Source organism: Xiphophorus hellerii, chromosome 1 (genome assembly GCF_003331165.1).
Source record: "Xiphophorus hellerii strain 12219 chromosome 1, Xiphophorus_hellerii-4.1, whole genome shotgun sequence".
NCBI classification, from domain to species: domain Eukaryota; kingdom Metazoa; phylum Chordata; class Actinopteri; order Cyprinodontiformes; family Poeciliidae; genus Xiphophorus; species Xiphophorus hellerii.
The window spans coordinates 21,224,102-21,239,007 of NC_045672.1; the positions used below are offsets into that span (position 1 = coordinate 21,224,102).

General features: G+C 40.7%; 2 protein-coding genes across 5 annotated transcripts in view; one reads left to right on the forward strand and one right to left on the reverse strand.

The window, feature by feature from the left end:
• The window catches only part of plxnd1 (plexin D1), a 104,492-nt gene extending 96,787 nt beyond the window's left edge, over positions 1 to 7,705 (forward strand). For all 4 annotated transcript variants that reach the window (XM_032558079.1, XM_032558236.1, XM_032557997.1 and 1 more), the window contains exons 32-36: positions 78 to 241; positions 328 to 475; positions 4,821 to 4,961; positions 5,085 to 5,159; positions 6,587 to 7,705. In XM_032558079.1, coding sequence (XP_032413970.1) covers positions 78 to 241; positions 328 to 475; positions 4,821 to 4,961; positions 5,085 to 5,159; positions 6,587 to 6,703 — 645 coding nt within the window. In that variant the 3' untranslated portion in view covers positions 6,704 to 7,705. The remainder of the gene's footprint in view (positions 1 to 77; positions 242 to 327; positions 476 to 4,820; positions 4,962 to 5,084; positions 5,160 to 6,586) is intronic.
• A 461-nt stretch (positions 7,706 to 8,166) lies between these two features.
• On the reverse strand, positions 8,167 to 14,433 carry exorh (extra-ocular rhodopsin). Its single transcript, XM_032558939.1, has 5 exons — positions 13,892 to 14,433; positions 13,485 to 13,653; positions 13,186 to 13,351; positions 11,547 to 11,786; positions 8,167 to 9,723 (listed from the first exon to the last, which is right to left on the reverse strand). The coding sequence occupies exons 1-5, from the start codon at positions 14,250 to 14,252 to the stop codon at positions 9,598 to 9,600; spliced, it is 1,062 nt and encodes a 353-aa protein (XP_032414830.1). The 5' UTR covers positions 14,253 to 14,433; the 3' UTR covers positions 8,167 to 9,597.
• Between the last annotated feature and the right edge of the window lie 473 nt (positions 14,434 to 14,906).

The window sequence follows — 14,906 nt, forward strand, 5'->3', positions numbered from 1 at the left end:
GTATGAATACTTCACATTTGTGTCACTGACGATTCCTACATCACGTGAAATTATGCGAATGCCATTTTCCTCCACAGGGAACTCTTCAGAAGTTCTTGGATGACCTCTTCCGGGCCATCCTCAGCATCCCTCCAGACCGCCCGCCTCTGGCCGTCAAATACTTTTTCGACTTCCTTGAGGAGCAGGCTGACAAGCGGGGCATCACGGACCCAGACACCCTGCACATCTGGAAAACGAATAGGTAGTCTACTAAACACCATGATTTAAGAGTCCTTAGTGTGTGGGTGGAAGTCTTTAAAAAACTGACTCCCCCTTCCGTCTGGGCAGCTTACCTCTGCGTTTCTGGGTGAACATCCTGAAGAACCCCCAGTTTGTGTTCGACATCGATAAGACGGATCACATGGACGCCTGTCTGTCCGTCATCGCCCAGGCTTTCATTGACGCCTGCTCCATTTCTGATCTGCAGCTGGGAAAGGTGAGTCTCTCATTTACAGTGTTTATATTAGAAGCAGCTGTGGAAAAAGCAGCATGCACAGACATGTGTCTTCTCAGCAAAATAAATTAGTAGCTGCCGGTATGTTGGAAAATTAAATTATTTCCTCTTCTTTGTTTAACCTTAAACACCACAGTCTTAAGTATTTTTTCCTCAATCCTTGTTCAGTGATTAACTTTGGACCTTCATATATTTTTTGTAAATAACTGATCCAGTACAAAGTATTGACAGTATTTGTGAGGTCTTGAGATTCTCTTTCCTTTGAAGAAGTTTCTCACAGGATTTGGCAGCAGCAGAAGGTCAAACCCATTCAGGAGCAAATCCACAGAATGTAAACAAGATTAGATAGCAGGCCTAAATGGTACCACCCAACAATGGCTGTGCCACATGTTGCAATCAGAACATCAGTGATAAGGATGTAATTTCAGCCAATGGCTCAGAACGAGCCATTTTCACTCTTATTACCTCTAAAATCAGGTGAAAATTGCTGAAGCATCATTCACTGTCACTTTATGAGGAACTGGGTCATTTCTCCTTCTCCACAGTTAAAACCTCAAATTATTTGTTCTCCACCTATCAATCTTTGCATCTACTGTAGCAAATTATCTTTCCAACAGCCACTGCCACACACACATACTCACACTTCTTCAGCCCCCCCATGAGCCCTCCTCCTAAGCCTTCACACTGTCAGCCCCATCTACCTCCCCTCCTGTTATTCCAGCCCACTCGGTTTATCCAAGGTCATAAGCACCAGGGATCTCTTTAGGTGCTGTGCATGAGTTTGTGTGTGAGTGCGTGAACATTCATTCATCTATCTATCTTTCTATCCGCCTGTCTGCGTGTGCACGTATGCATGTCAATGTCCTCACTGCTCACAAATCTGTCTCATCCTTCAGACACCATGACCCTCAGCACGCTCTGCTTCCTGTCTCCTTCTGACTGGCTTCCTCCCTGGAGGAAGCTGAGGACTCCTCATATAATGCTCTTTTCTCTGAGAAACAGGCTGATTTATGTGCCTTATCTCAGCGCCAAAAAGCCAGCGTGCCTACAGCCGCTATGCTCAAGCGTACAAACGGGATAATGCATGTGCATGGATGCAGAGACAAACATAAAACCTTCAGCGATGAGATAAAGTGCGTCTACAGCTCCCTGATTATCTGGCCACATCTGGCTGTGTGTGTGGCGAAGCCAAGTTCAAGGATGTGGTCACATCTTGTCCAGCAGGTGAAGGAGAAAGGTGATGAAACGGTACTACGCTTTGAGAGATTCTGCACAGACGATGACTACAAGACGAGACAGTAAAGGGATCCGGATTAGCTGGGAGCCCAGCAGCGGTGAACTCAGAGTAGGAAGCTGTGTGTTGCTTTTGGTTTCCAAAGAAACCGTCTTATCTGGCGAGATGCAGAGAGTAGAGGGCCACATGGTCACAGGAGGCTTGGTGGACAGATGGATGAGCAGCAGGAAGTGACCTTGTGGACAGGAAGAAAGAGGGTTCCTATCAGAAGGAGCAAATTTGGCTGCAGCAGCTCAGCTGCTTGGCACGTTTAACTCACACAATAAGTGACACAAATAACTCATGACATGTGGAAATGTTAAGGTGCACTGTAAGCACCTTCAGCCCTGCTGAAAGCAGTATCTGCCAGTCTGTTTGCCTGTCCTACTTTCTCTGTCCCTTTCTCTCCCCCACAGTGCACCACGCTCACAGCAGTAGTCGCCACTAAAACCCGAATATGCCCACAGCCTTTTAGGGCTGCTACTTCTCCTCCTGCTTGAATGAGCACCAGTGTGGGGAGATTTGTTTAGACTGGAATGTTCTCTGGCTCTGAATATGATTCCTGTTGTTGTGAGCAAAGGAAAATGTTTTCTGCCTCCATTGTTTTAATTTTTTGTTTTTGCTGGTTTAGATTAGATCATCAAGAATAACACACAGTTTAGATGAACAGTTACTTTTGGGGGCACAGAAATAAGTAATGGTTTGCTCCACTGTAGCAAGAAGAAAACGGAAAATGAGAGCTCGGAGTTTGAGGTGTAACAAAATGGAGTCAACTTATTTACAGCACTTTAAATAAATACAAAAAAGGTAAAAATTAAACTAAAAAAACACACACATAGATAATCCAAAATAATACATATAGATTATAAAAATGAGAGTAAAAGAAACATTTAGGAAAATATGTACATACTGAGTCAGATCAAATTAACCTCTTTTCATTAAATGCACATTAAGCTGATAACATATAAACATTTCATCCAGCATCTTTTAAATGTGTCAAGATCAGAAGCGTTCTTCTTTGGTGGTAAGGTGGTATATACGAGTAAGAGAAATAGGTAATTTATAGTATCCAGCTGCGTAAGCCACTGAGAACATTTTGTAGTGATTAGACTCATCAATGTGAAGTATCGTTTCAAGTGTGAAGATATGATAACCTCCAGTGTTGAAATAAGGATAATGGTCAAAGTGCCAACTGCATATTTCTGTTCAACTAGGGCTTGATTGCACGGAGGTGGGTTGTAACAGTTGAAAGATTGGCTGGATTTTAGGGATATTTAAAGCACAGCAAGCAGAAATTGTCGTCTGGAGGAGGCAAAAAAAAAAGAAGCCTGAATTCAGCCCGTAAATGTAGAAATGGCTGGCAGAAAAGACAGAACAGCTGGAAATAAAAGACTTCAGCTGGAATAAAGATATAATGTAAAAAGAAAAAGATCATCCTGTTAGAAATTATATCAGTTTTAGTAAAACTGAATGAAAACATAAGCAGCATTTTAATAATTTACAGAGTCAAATTATGCCTCAGTTTGATGTTTTTGAATGTGAGTGGCTATCTAATCTTAAAAGAGCATCAGGCTTCTGAAGCTGATTAGAGTTTTGTAGATAAAACCTTTGGACGACTAATTAGAAGGAAACCTCCTGACCTCAACAGTAATCTGATTACTTTTGCATAGTGTTAGCATTTTCCCCTGCATGCTCTGAGTCTGTGTCCACTTATACCAAAGGATCATTGTAAAGCAATACAAAGTTATCATTTTTTTCCTGTGATGGAAAATAAGGCGTTGATGTTTGGGGTGCTGTCCAATTATAACAGGAGAAGTCATTAAATAGGCTATTTAGTATAAAGTGGTTTTAAAAACGGGGGATTCATTTAATATACAGGCATGTTGAAAAGAAAATACTTGTAGGTGTTTGTGTATTAGGTTATAATTTATAGGTACGGTAGATGCCAGAATCAGGTACCCCCCATGATTTACCTTGTAGAACCATTTTTAGCACCAATAATTTGAAGTAATTGTGTCCTGCATGACTTTATCAAGCCTCTCACTTCATTGTTGAGAAATTTCGGTTCGCTTTTCCCTGCCTATGAGGACGATTCCATGTTTGCATGACCCAATTTTATCCAAGCTTCAATCCGACAGACGGCACCACATTTAACTTCAGAACAATTTTGCATATAAAGGAGTTATTTACCACAATGACTCCGTGATATTCCAAATATCTTACAGTTTATTGAAATACAACCTTGCAAACTGAATTTGTGCTTCCATATCCTTTTTTGTCAGTAAGGAAACTCTTTGACTTTTCACAATTTATTTGTTCATTACACAAACCAACCTTTGGGTGGATTTGCTGAGATTGGCGAGTATATTTTAGTGTTGTTCACATTGGAATAATGTCTCTCCCTCTAAAATGATGGAGTTGAATTAGTTAGTAAATTACTTTATGACCTTTAAACAATTTTATGGATTTCACAAAGGTCACTGCTGTTTTTTCCCTCTTGTCATTGTGTCAACACACTGTTGTATGCTCCACAGCACCAAGCTGACATAACTCTTGCTTCTATAGAGGTGGTACAATTTACAGATTACTAATTAAATTAGCTTGATTAGCAACATTTGGCTGCTTCTTTACAAATCATTTGTCTAATAATATCAGTATTGTGGAATCTTTTGCATGTTTTCTACACATCAAGTCAGATGTGTGACAATCAGACAGATTTTATCATCTCTATACATTGAAATCTCTCAAAAAGGGTGCACATTTGTTTTGTTATGTCTGCATGTGTCATGCATTTTATCAATTCCCTATATTCTACTCCTCTTTTTTTGTCATTTGAGTTTTAAGTTTGAACTTTATAGTTTAATTAAAAGTGCTGTATTTGTTCTGAGGATGAAATTAAAGCAGCATAAATCTTCAGTACAAGTAGGTCAAAGCACTGTAGGTGCAAGGGGACCCTTTCTTTAGCTCTGGGACGCACAGTCACCATGACTGCAAAACTAAACTTTTACACAAGTTTCCTGAATGAAATATCAGGTCTTTTTTTTTTTCTTCCAGGACTCACCGACTAACAAGCTGCTGTATGCCAAGGAAATCCCAGAGTACAAGAAAAACGTGCAGTGTTACTACAAGCAGATACAAGAAATGCCCCCTCTTAGTGAGCAGGAGATGAATGCTCACCTCGCCGAGGAGTCGAGAGTAAGTCAAACATTCAAACAGCTCCTGTTTGTTTATCTGTCTGGCTCTTCAAAAGCATGTTATGACACATAAGTCTCATTTTGGAATTTGATCTAATCTGCTGTTTTGATGTCTGTCTTGCAGAAGTACAGAAATGAGTTTAACACCAACCTGGCCTTGACAGAAATCTACAAATACGCCAAGAGATACAGAAACCAGGTGAGAGATTTGTGCATTTCTTCACTGTTTTTGTAATCCGAGACGTGGATAAGATATGTTTGGATGTTCAGACTAGCTTTTTTTTTTAAAGCCACATTGCCTCAACAGAGCTCACTTGAAGTATTAAGTTTCACTGATAGCTATCAGAGCGTGATGCATCAGCGCTGCAGATCTCAGCTGCCATGAGAGATGTAACAGACTGTGGATGGCGTTGCAACATGTCAGTAAATAAAAGCACGTAAAAGCTTTTTTTTAATTCTTTTGTTAAAAGGAGAAACAATCAGATTTGGGCTCTCGTCCAAGCAGCAGCAGCAGGAACTATTCAGTGTGTTCACTCATCTCTTCCCAGCCCACAGATACCTTTCACTTTAAGCAAACAGCGTGTTGTTTACCTTCTCGTGAGCCAACACCCCCATCTGTTTAATGGCGCTGTTAAGTTGCCGCTTCATATCTCTCGTTTTGCTTTGAACTAGCCCTCTTTAGGCTCCTGCTGTCCTCCCCCATGCTTCCACGCTGCTACGCCTTATTCTGCAGAGAGAGGCTTAGTCAGTGGTGACTGTGCCTTAATGGAGCGCCCTCACAATAATGCTGCTTAGCTTCTTCCCTCTGTCATGCTACTGTACTGACGCGGGCCAGAGGCTTAGACTCTGATTCACAGAGCTCTGTGAATGGCCCCTGATTGCCTATTCTCTCGTCCCGGCTCAGTTCGCTCTGCCTGGTAGCACACTGCTGCTAAGAGCCCATAAATCCCACTGACACAGTGACAACTGTTGGGCATGAAAACCAGAGCAGATGTGGGTTTTATAAATATGTAAAGAGCAAGAGCTTTTGTGGTTATAAGGCGTGCATGGAGGCAGGGAGAGGAGGCTGAAGCACTTCGCTCGCTCCTTCTGCTGCTTTCCGAAAGTATTCATACCCCTTAAACTCAGAGCTGATGGGAAGAGGGATGGAGCAGAATATAAGCAACTCTAGAAGGAAATCTTTTAGAGAAGGCTAAAGACTCTTTTGGATGATCAGAACTACCATAGAGTGGTTAAGATCAAAGAATGTGTTTGACTTGCCCAGACAAAGTCCAGACTAGAACCTTAGTGAGACTTTAAAAATATTGCACAAAAATGTTTTCCATTCAATCAGACTCATCTTGGGCAAAGAAAAAAAATCAATCGTTAGATGTGCAAAGCTAGTAACAAATTTTGAAAGCCATGGTTGCTTTTTTTCTGCTACATACTAGTTTTGTTGGTCTATTACACAAAACCTTTTAGCTGTAATGTAAAAAGGATCCAGAATACTTTTTTAGGAGTTACTGTCTGTGGGTTTATTCCCTCTTTTTGCATTTATGTAGACAGATTAATGCATGAATCCTTGACAGCTTCTGAAAGTCATCTTTGTTTTTTTTTTCTTTCCTCTCTTCCATCTTCGCCGGTCAGGTGGTGAACGCTCTGGAGGCCAACCCCACGGCACGTCGCACTCAGCTGCACCACAAGTTGGAGCAGGTCATCGCTCTGATGGAGGACAACATCTACGAGTGCTGCAGCGAAGCTTGAAGCCGCCGGTCTTCTCTGCTCCCCACCTCTTTTCTGCTGCCAGCTGCCTTCCTCCCACCTACACGGTTCCCCAGGACCGCCGCTCAGGAGGAACTGTTCGCGTGTGTGTCTTGACTGTTGCGAGAAAACAGATTTTAATGCTGCCTCTGAAGCATCACATGCTCGCGACGTGTTTTCTCCTATGACACAAGACAGAATTCCAGCCTAACTCTGATTAACATTAGGAGGAAATTGCAGGAATTCACAACTTTTCCCTGGATTTCTGCACAATTAGCCCTGGTGGCCACCTTTAACGCACTGAGCCCTTTTTTTTAAAAAAAAGGGAACGAGCCAATGATGCACTGTACTGTAATATAATGTCTATAGCAATATTTATAGATGTGTTATAATGCTTTCAAATGGCCTGTCCATCAAGATTAGTAGGGCCATAATGGACTCCTCCCATCTCCTAAAGCCTGCAACGATCTCAGGTCTGGCTGAAGAGGGACGACAGGCTCCCAGCGGAGCTCTGAGCATTGCGCCCCAATGTGCTCTGCAGGCTGATGACGGGTTGATGAGGAGTGGAGGGAAGGCCATAAAAGACTGCAAACAATTAAATCAAATGTTTTAATGTAGTTCACTGGGAAGAGCTGCATCAGTATAATCAGTGTGATTGTGAATGGATGTTGGATTCTGATCAATTTAAAAAAAAAAAAAAGAGGGAAATTTACATTTAAAAGAAATAAAAATGTGTGAGCTCAATATAATCTGAGGAGAGACTGTAATTGTGATGCCAAATGATTTGTTTGTGAAATAAATTACAGGAAAGTAAGTATTTTAAAGTGTCTAATAATGCTATTTATTATAGCAGCTGCTGAAGCGCTGTGCTCTTGAATGCATTACAGGATTTTAACGACATTTGACAGCCATTACAATCTGGCCCTTTACTCGGCCGCCCACAAAAGAAGCATCTGGAAGTTCTCAGAAAACATTGTAAACGTTGTCATGATTGAAAAAAAAAAAGTGCAGGATAAGGTTGTGCAGACATTCAACTTTGTTTTTATTGCAACACACAAATCCTAGCCTCTACACAACAAACAGTATGTCTCTTCATTACACATTCTGGCATCCATTCAGATACATAAACATCTGCCAAACACACACACACACCATCATTCAGTTTCGCTCCACACCCATGGCTGAGACAAAGTACAAGCTAACCCTCCCAGGTTTATCATCATAAAGACCAGAAGAGGGAATAATCTGATGCTCTAATAACATTAAACAGATTCATGCTTAAATAAATCTAAGGATTTCATAACTGGTTAGTCAGTGTCTGATTTGACCAAATAAACTGTCAGAAGTTTACATGCGCATATCATTGACATAAATGCAATGTTCATTTGGGGCTTTTCATTATGCATTAAATTTAATGTTTCTTTTTTTCAGGTTGACAATGATACAGTGATTTTTAAAAATAAGAGTTGGGTGGATATGTTTATTATTGATCTTTATCTAATTAGGGGCAAATAAATACAGAAAGGTTCAGATATTTACACACATCCCACTAATATTTCAAGAAATGTCCTGTAGAAAGTTGAAGAGAAACCACATGGTTTTTTTTTTGTGACCATTATTAAAGTTCTGGCATCATTACGGTTGGGTATGAGACCACATTTCTAGATAGAATTGATACCTAGAAACAGTATATAAATTGATTTTATTTTTTCGATTCCCTTGCATTGATGTGGCTTTTTTGCACAGTCCATATATTTTCAACAGATTTAAGCTCAGTGACATTGTTACCCTGCAGTATCCACAATAGTTTTCGTATGTTTGGTATCTCTGTCCTCTTTGATCATGAAACTGTGTATAATTTTCACCCTTCTGGCCCAAATGGTCACTTCCAATGAGAGGATTAGGAATGACCCGAGAACTACCAAGTTTTTAAATTACAGTATCTTTGAAGGTTTTGGAACAACAATATCTGTGTCTATTGTTAAGATGCGGACAAAGCAAGATCCTCCTGTTCCAAAAATGACACTTTCAAGGTTGACAGAGATTTGCAGATGTGCACATGAATGTCTTCTGGAGAAATGTTTTCAGGTTTGATAAGACAGACATTCAGTTGTTTGACCTCACAAATGGGAAAATTGTTCAGAGGAGAAAAGGTGAGGCTTTTAAACCTGAGAGGATCCACCAATTGTCAAGCAAGGAAGGATCAGGCTGAGCGTTAGTTACGCTGCCAGTGATGAACTAAAGTAACATTCCTTAACCATAGCATAAATCCACAGCTGCATGGTTGAAACTTGAAGACACCAGGAACCCAAACACTCATCAAAACTGGATCTGGGATGGATAAAGCAGGCTAGCATTAAGCTGGAACCTCAACACGATTAAAAAATGATGGACTATGGTTAAAAAATGTATACAGGAATCCAACCAATTATGTAAGCTTTAAACTTTCTGACAGGAAAAGTGAAATATCCAGCTGGGATTATGTCAGTAGCTTGTACATGACTACAAAAAGTGTGCATCTTCTCTGCAAAATGCTAAGAAATGTTTATCTAAATATTAGTGGGAGCATGACTCTGAATCACACTTTCACCTATGACCTGTTTACTGAAGCAGCAGGGGAGGCCTGGAAGGGATTCAGTTGGATCCGCATCAAGATGACAACCCTATAATGCCGGGTAAAAATCTGAACACTTTCCATAATTAAACGGGCTGAAAGTGAACATGCTGGCCTTTGATTGAGTCTGTCCCCCTGAAGTTGGCATGAGCACCAACTGCAGCGAGGACAACTGAGGAGGTGAGTCCGGAGGAATCGGCCAATGGAACGTATTGATGCTCTGCGGTGGTGGGTCCCTTGGTGAGCGGGAACAGATGGAGCAGATAGAAGAGGGAGTGAGGGGTCAAGCAGGGGCCACCTGGCTGGAGGAGACGGATGAAGTCTGGGTTTTGGAGACTGCGGCGGTGGCCTCATCATCTCCGAATGGGTTCTTTCCACAGCACACTGTGGTGATCATGCAGTTTCTGAACTGGAGACCACAGAATCACATTCAGGAAACATTGACTTGGCTCATTAGCGTGGCCAGATGACATATTAATGCAAAAATACACTTTGTCTAAAATTTAACCACACTAAAAACAGCATGTGGTATTCATTCTCACAACCTAATGTATCAACGTTAGCTAATAGTGTGTTCACCTCACCTTGCTAGATGTGTGTAGATAAAATAACCCAGCATACGCACATTTTTGCAGATGTCTCACATTAGACCTTGTTTAAGCCATTAAAGAGAACGTTATTTGGATCTTGGAACAGTTTCCAGTTTGAAGTTTAAGTTTTAGATCATTTACTAGATAATTCTGACAGTTTTATGGTAAGGAAATAAACACCATTTATCTTTTGCACATGTTTCAAATACTTTTTAATACTTTTTTTCTGATTCTGGTTACACTATTACTAAATATAAATATGCAAAAAAAATTTTTTACTAAAAGGTAAAGTTGTCCTCTATTACAGTACCAGGTTTTTGAAATATAAATAAACGAGACCATGGCAAACCATTTAAAAAACCTTTTTCCACCTTTTATGTGGACCTATAAAGAATAATTCAACCATGAAGCAGAACAATAGAAAAAGGTGCAATAACCTGCCATGCACAACCATAAACCAAAGCTTTGTTAAAGCACATTTTGTTTCCATTTTTGCATTTTTTCTTTTACCTGGTGCTGGTAGCAATCTATCAGCACACCAAATCTGGACATTTAGTACACATCCAGCTTTGGGTGAGTCTGTCCCGGGTGAGTCCAGAGAACTGCAGACCACTGTCCAAACATATCAGGTTGTGAGACATTTCTGGTCTAGCGCCCTGTCCAGGTGACCCCACAGACGAACTGTTGAATCTAGTTCTTTACTCCAAAAATTTTAATTCCCTCTCAGAGTTTTGCTTGGATGACTGACTGTGAAAGTGTAAAAGAAAATCCACCAGGACAAATATCTCTCCATATGAGAGTTTTTAGTGATGTTCGGTGTTGTTTTTGTACCAAATGCACCTTTTGGAACTGAGACCCAAGCATTGGCCGAACCAGTCTCAAACAAGATTTTGGGATACTTTAACACGGCTCAGGTGCTTTCTTTGGGGGGAAAAAAAATATTGTGTCTTGCAATCTTATTTCTTAGTCCAGAAATATAGAAAATACAAGAGACTGTTCTCACATTTAGAAGACAGACGGTACTTGGCAGAAAATCCTGCAGCTCCTTCAGCTTCTTGGCAGTCTCATTGACCAGTTTGTGTCTCATCTTTAGTTTTAGAAAAATGTCCAGTTTTGTAATGTTCCTACATATTTTCTCCAATTAGTAATGACTGTATTCACTGTTCCATAATGCTGCAGATTGTTTGTACCCTTGTCCAGATTAATCTCTTTGTACAATGACATCATCTTCATCCTTTGTGACCTCTCTGCAAGCTCTGGCTTTAGTTAAAGGATGGAAATGTCAGGAAATGTCTGGACTCAAGAAGACAGAATGCTGAAAGCACCAAAGGGGGCTTCGGGAAACTAATCATTTCAATGTGTGCACATTTATGCTACAAGGTTATTTTAGTTTTTCATTTTTTAATATTTTTTTCTCAGAATATTTTGCTTTTTTTTTACTTTGCAACTAAAGGCTAAATACTTGTGCAAAGTGTTTAATTCAAAATATAAAATCCAACATTCTAGCTACAAAATAAACGTACTTATTAGACAGGAAAAAAATGAATATTCTATTTGAAAATATAAATTAGCTACCTTTTATTAAATCATCCAATCTCACGATCTGCTAAAAAAAAACAATACAGTTATCTTCTTTGCATACCTGTCTGTTCAGCAGAATGTAGATGACTGGATTGTAGAGAGCAGCGCTCTTGGCAAAGAAGGCTGGAGCCGTCATGAACACTGGTCCGAACTCAACTCCCTGATTGGCAAAGATGTACCAGGCCACAGTGGCGTAGGGCACCCAGCACACCAGGAAGGAGATCACCATCACTATGACCATACGTGTCACTTCCTTCTCTGCTCTTTGGGTGGTTTCAGACTCCTGCTGCTGAGCTGCAGCCTGAACACAAACGCACAGAACCTAAACATGAAGCACGACTGGGAGATGAAAATGGATCCCAAGCCCTCAAACTGGTTTTGTAAGGGCTAACATTAACTTTCTGGAGGGGTCAAAACCTTTGTCCTATTAAAATATATGGAGGAAACTTAAAAGTCATCTCTATGGCAGGAGACATCGTCCAGTTTCAACAAGCTCTACTGTTTCTGGTGAGAAAAGTGAATATATCAACAATGACATCAGAAGGTTCTCTTCACCTTGTAACTCTATTTTTGAAAGTGTTGCTATTTCTTTAGAAATTAGTTTTTTGTCATTTGAACATTTCTAGAAACTTTTAATATATCTGATGGATTCCTGTCAAGACAGCCTGTGTTTCAAGGTTTCTAATTATTTTTTTTAACCACCATTTTCATCAGATGAGAAAATGAATAAAAAACATTTATTAGATTTATTGATCAGTCATATCGTTTGTGCTTTTTTCTAGGAAAATAGAAGAAATATAAGGATGCACAATACAGGTAATTGATACTGGTCAAAAACAATTTTGAATGAAAAACTGAAATAGGAGATGTAACAAACTTTTCTTGCAGTAAACATAAAATTTTAATCCCTTTGCAGCGATTTTTAAATGTAAATACAAAATGCTTTTGTGGGGGAATAAACCATAAATTTGAGAACGTTGGAATAAGTAATAATACATTACATTTTCTAAAGAAGAATATTCTTGCATCTCAATCGAAATTAATATTTGATCAAAATTAGTTGGAAAATATTGCCCAAACAACATTAACCTCCTCCTTGTTCAGGATGTCAACAACTGAACAACTACAGAGGGTTTAGCTATTTTCTGTTTGTGGGAGCTTCAGAAGTGACCTAATGCACTTCTGGGACTGTTCCTCCAGTATAATAATAGATGTCAGCTACTAAGTGATGAACTGAAAGAAGGATTTGGGTGTTCAAATGCAAAATTTCTATAGTTCTTCATCTTTTCTTAAAACATATTATGACAAAGAACAACAAAGCAACACTGGAGCTACAAATGATCTTGTTTTTGGTAGATTATGCACTTTTACTAATACAAATTTGGATGTGGAGATTTTTTTTTCCATTAATGCCTCAAATGCATGATAAAAAATTGTTGTATTATCAAGGGCGTGAGGATGACACAGTGTGGAGGCAGACTGCCCTTTAACTTGAGAACCTCAGTACAAGCTGCCACGTTGGCAATGATCTGCCCTCCTGAAGCGTCCTTGAGCTTCTAAATCCCCTCATATCTCCTGAGACTCCATGATGCTTCGCCCTCCTTCAGATGGAGGGGAAAAAAATCTTTATCCTGATAAACAATCTATCATATCCTTTTTTTTTTCTTTTTCAATCGAAGCATAGATGGTGATATTCTTACCGCTCGCACGGTACAGAGCAGGCGACTGTAGCAAAAGAAAATGATGAAGAGGGGAATGCAGAAGTGGAGGACGAACATATAGATGACAAATGAGGTGTTGTTGATCTCCGGCTTGGGAGTGTAGTAGTCAATCCCACAGGAACACTGCATGCCCTCTGGGATGTACCTGCATCCAAAAACAATATCGCAGCATGTCATTATTAGATGCTGCCTGTATGCATTACTATAACAAACTAAAACAACAAAAACAGAATGTTTCTGCAGTTTCACAGTGGCACAGATATGTTGCCATACAGTACCGGGACCATCCGAACAGAGGCGGCGCAGCACAGGTCAGGGCCATGACCCAGGAGAACGCCAAGCCAGCGATGGCGTGTTTTTCCTCGAAGCGGAAGTTGGTCATAGGCTTACAGATCACAATGTAGCGCTCAACAGCCAAAACGACCAGAGACCAGAGGGCAATCTCCCCTAAGACATAAAGCAGGACATTTTACTATAAAAACTGATCTACAGTCTTGTATTGAAGACAACTAGGGCAGCTGGAAAAAAAAAAAATCTGACTTTTATTCTCCGTATTTGTAGACAGAATTCTGAGAAAAAAAGTCATGAAAAAAGTTTTTCATTGGCCCTAATCCTCTTCCATAGTCTTGAATTGTGGTACACAGTGGAAGTATTTTGAGCAGAATATACATGGATAGCTTCTCACCTCCTAAAGTGGCAAAGAACCCCTCAACGTTGCAGCCGGTGATGCCCAGGCTGAAGTATCCGTGAAGAGCCGTGTACAGGGTCACCGTGAATCCTCCAACGATCATGAAAAGGTCGGCCACCGCCAGGTTGAGCAGAACATAGTTCAGCGGGGTTCGCAGCTTTTTGTGCTTGATGGTGACGTGAAGGGTGAGGAAGTTAATGGGGAAGGCCGTGATGATGAGGAACAGCATGTATGCGGCCAGAAGAGAGTACTTCCAAGGCTCGGCCAGGTAGTACTGAGGGTGCTCAAATGGGCTGAGCACCAACCCTGTCCTATTAGACATGGGGACGTAAAAGTTGGGTCCTTCTGTGCCATTCATGGCTGTGGCTGTTGATGATGTCTTTTCTTTTCTCTGAGACCCGGGCGAAAGAGCCTGCACCTCTCACAGCAAAGTACAGCTGGGATGTCTTGTGGTGCAGCGGAGGTGGAAATTAGGAGAAAAATACGGATGGACGGCTGGATCCTGAGGAAGTAAGATGTTCTCTGCAGCCCCCTGAGGAGGTGCGCCACCTTTTAATAGTCTGGCCGGATTAGGGACGAGGGATGGAGTGAGGTGTTAGCAGAGATTGAATTAAGACACAGTTTGAGAGGCATTGCACACATTAACAAAAACACACACACTGAGACACACAAGACATCACGGGAGAAAGCTCTAAAAATACACAGCACATAAAAGATGTGAAGCATTTTCTCAGTGAGAAGTTAGAACCACGGTTAAATAAACCCATTAATTACTGTCATGTGCATCAGCGCTGCATGAGAATTAGCTGAGAGGACCGAGTGGGAGGGGAGGCGGAGGAACGGTTTGGAATTTCAGCCGTTCGGAGTGGACGGACTACAAATGAAATTTCTGCAGCAATCCAACTTATTTGCATCTGTAAAAAGCTTAATCCTTAACCACTGCAAGGCGGAGAGCTCCACTTATAGTGTTGAGTGTAATCAAAATCAGCGGGTTATACTGCTCATAACAGCT

What these genes read in the sequence shown, in the direction of transcription:
- exorh (XM_032558939.1), bottom strand. Translation starts at nt 14,252, where the DNA reads ATGAATGGCACAGAAGGACCCAACTTTTACGTCCCCATGTCTAATAGG. An exon ending in GTTCTTTGCCACTTTAGGAG is followed by an intron (nt 13,654 to 13,891) that starts GTGAGAAGCTAT and finishes TTTATGTCTTAG; the next exon opens with GGGAGATTGCCCTCTGGTCT. An exon ending in CCTCTGTTCGGATGGTCCCG is followed by an intron (nt 13,352 to 13,484) that starts GTACTGTATGGC and finishes TTTTGGATGCAG; the next exon opens with GTACATCCCAGAGGGCATGC.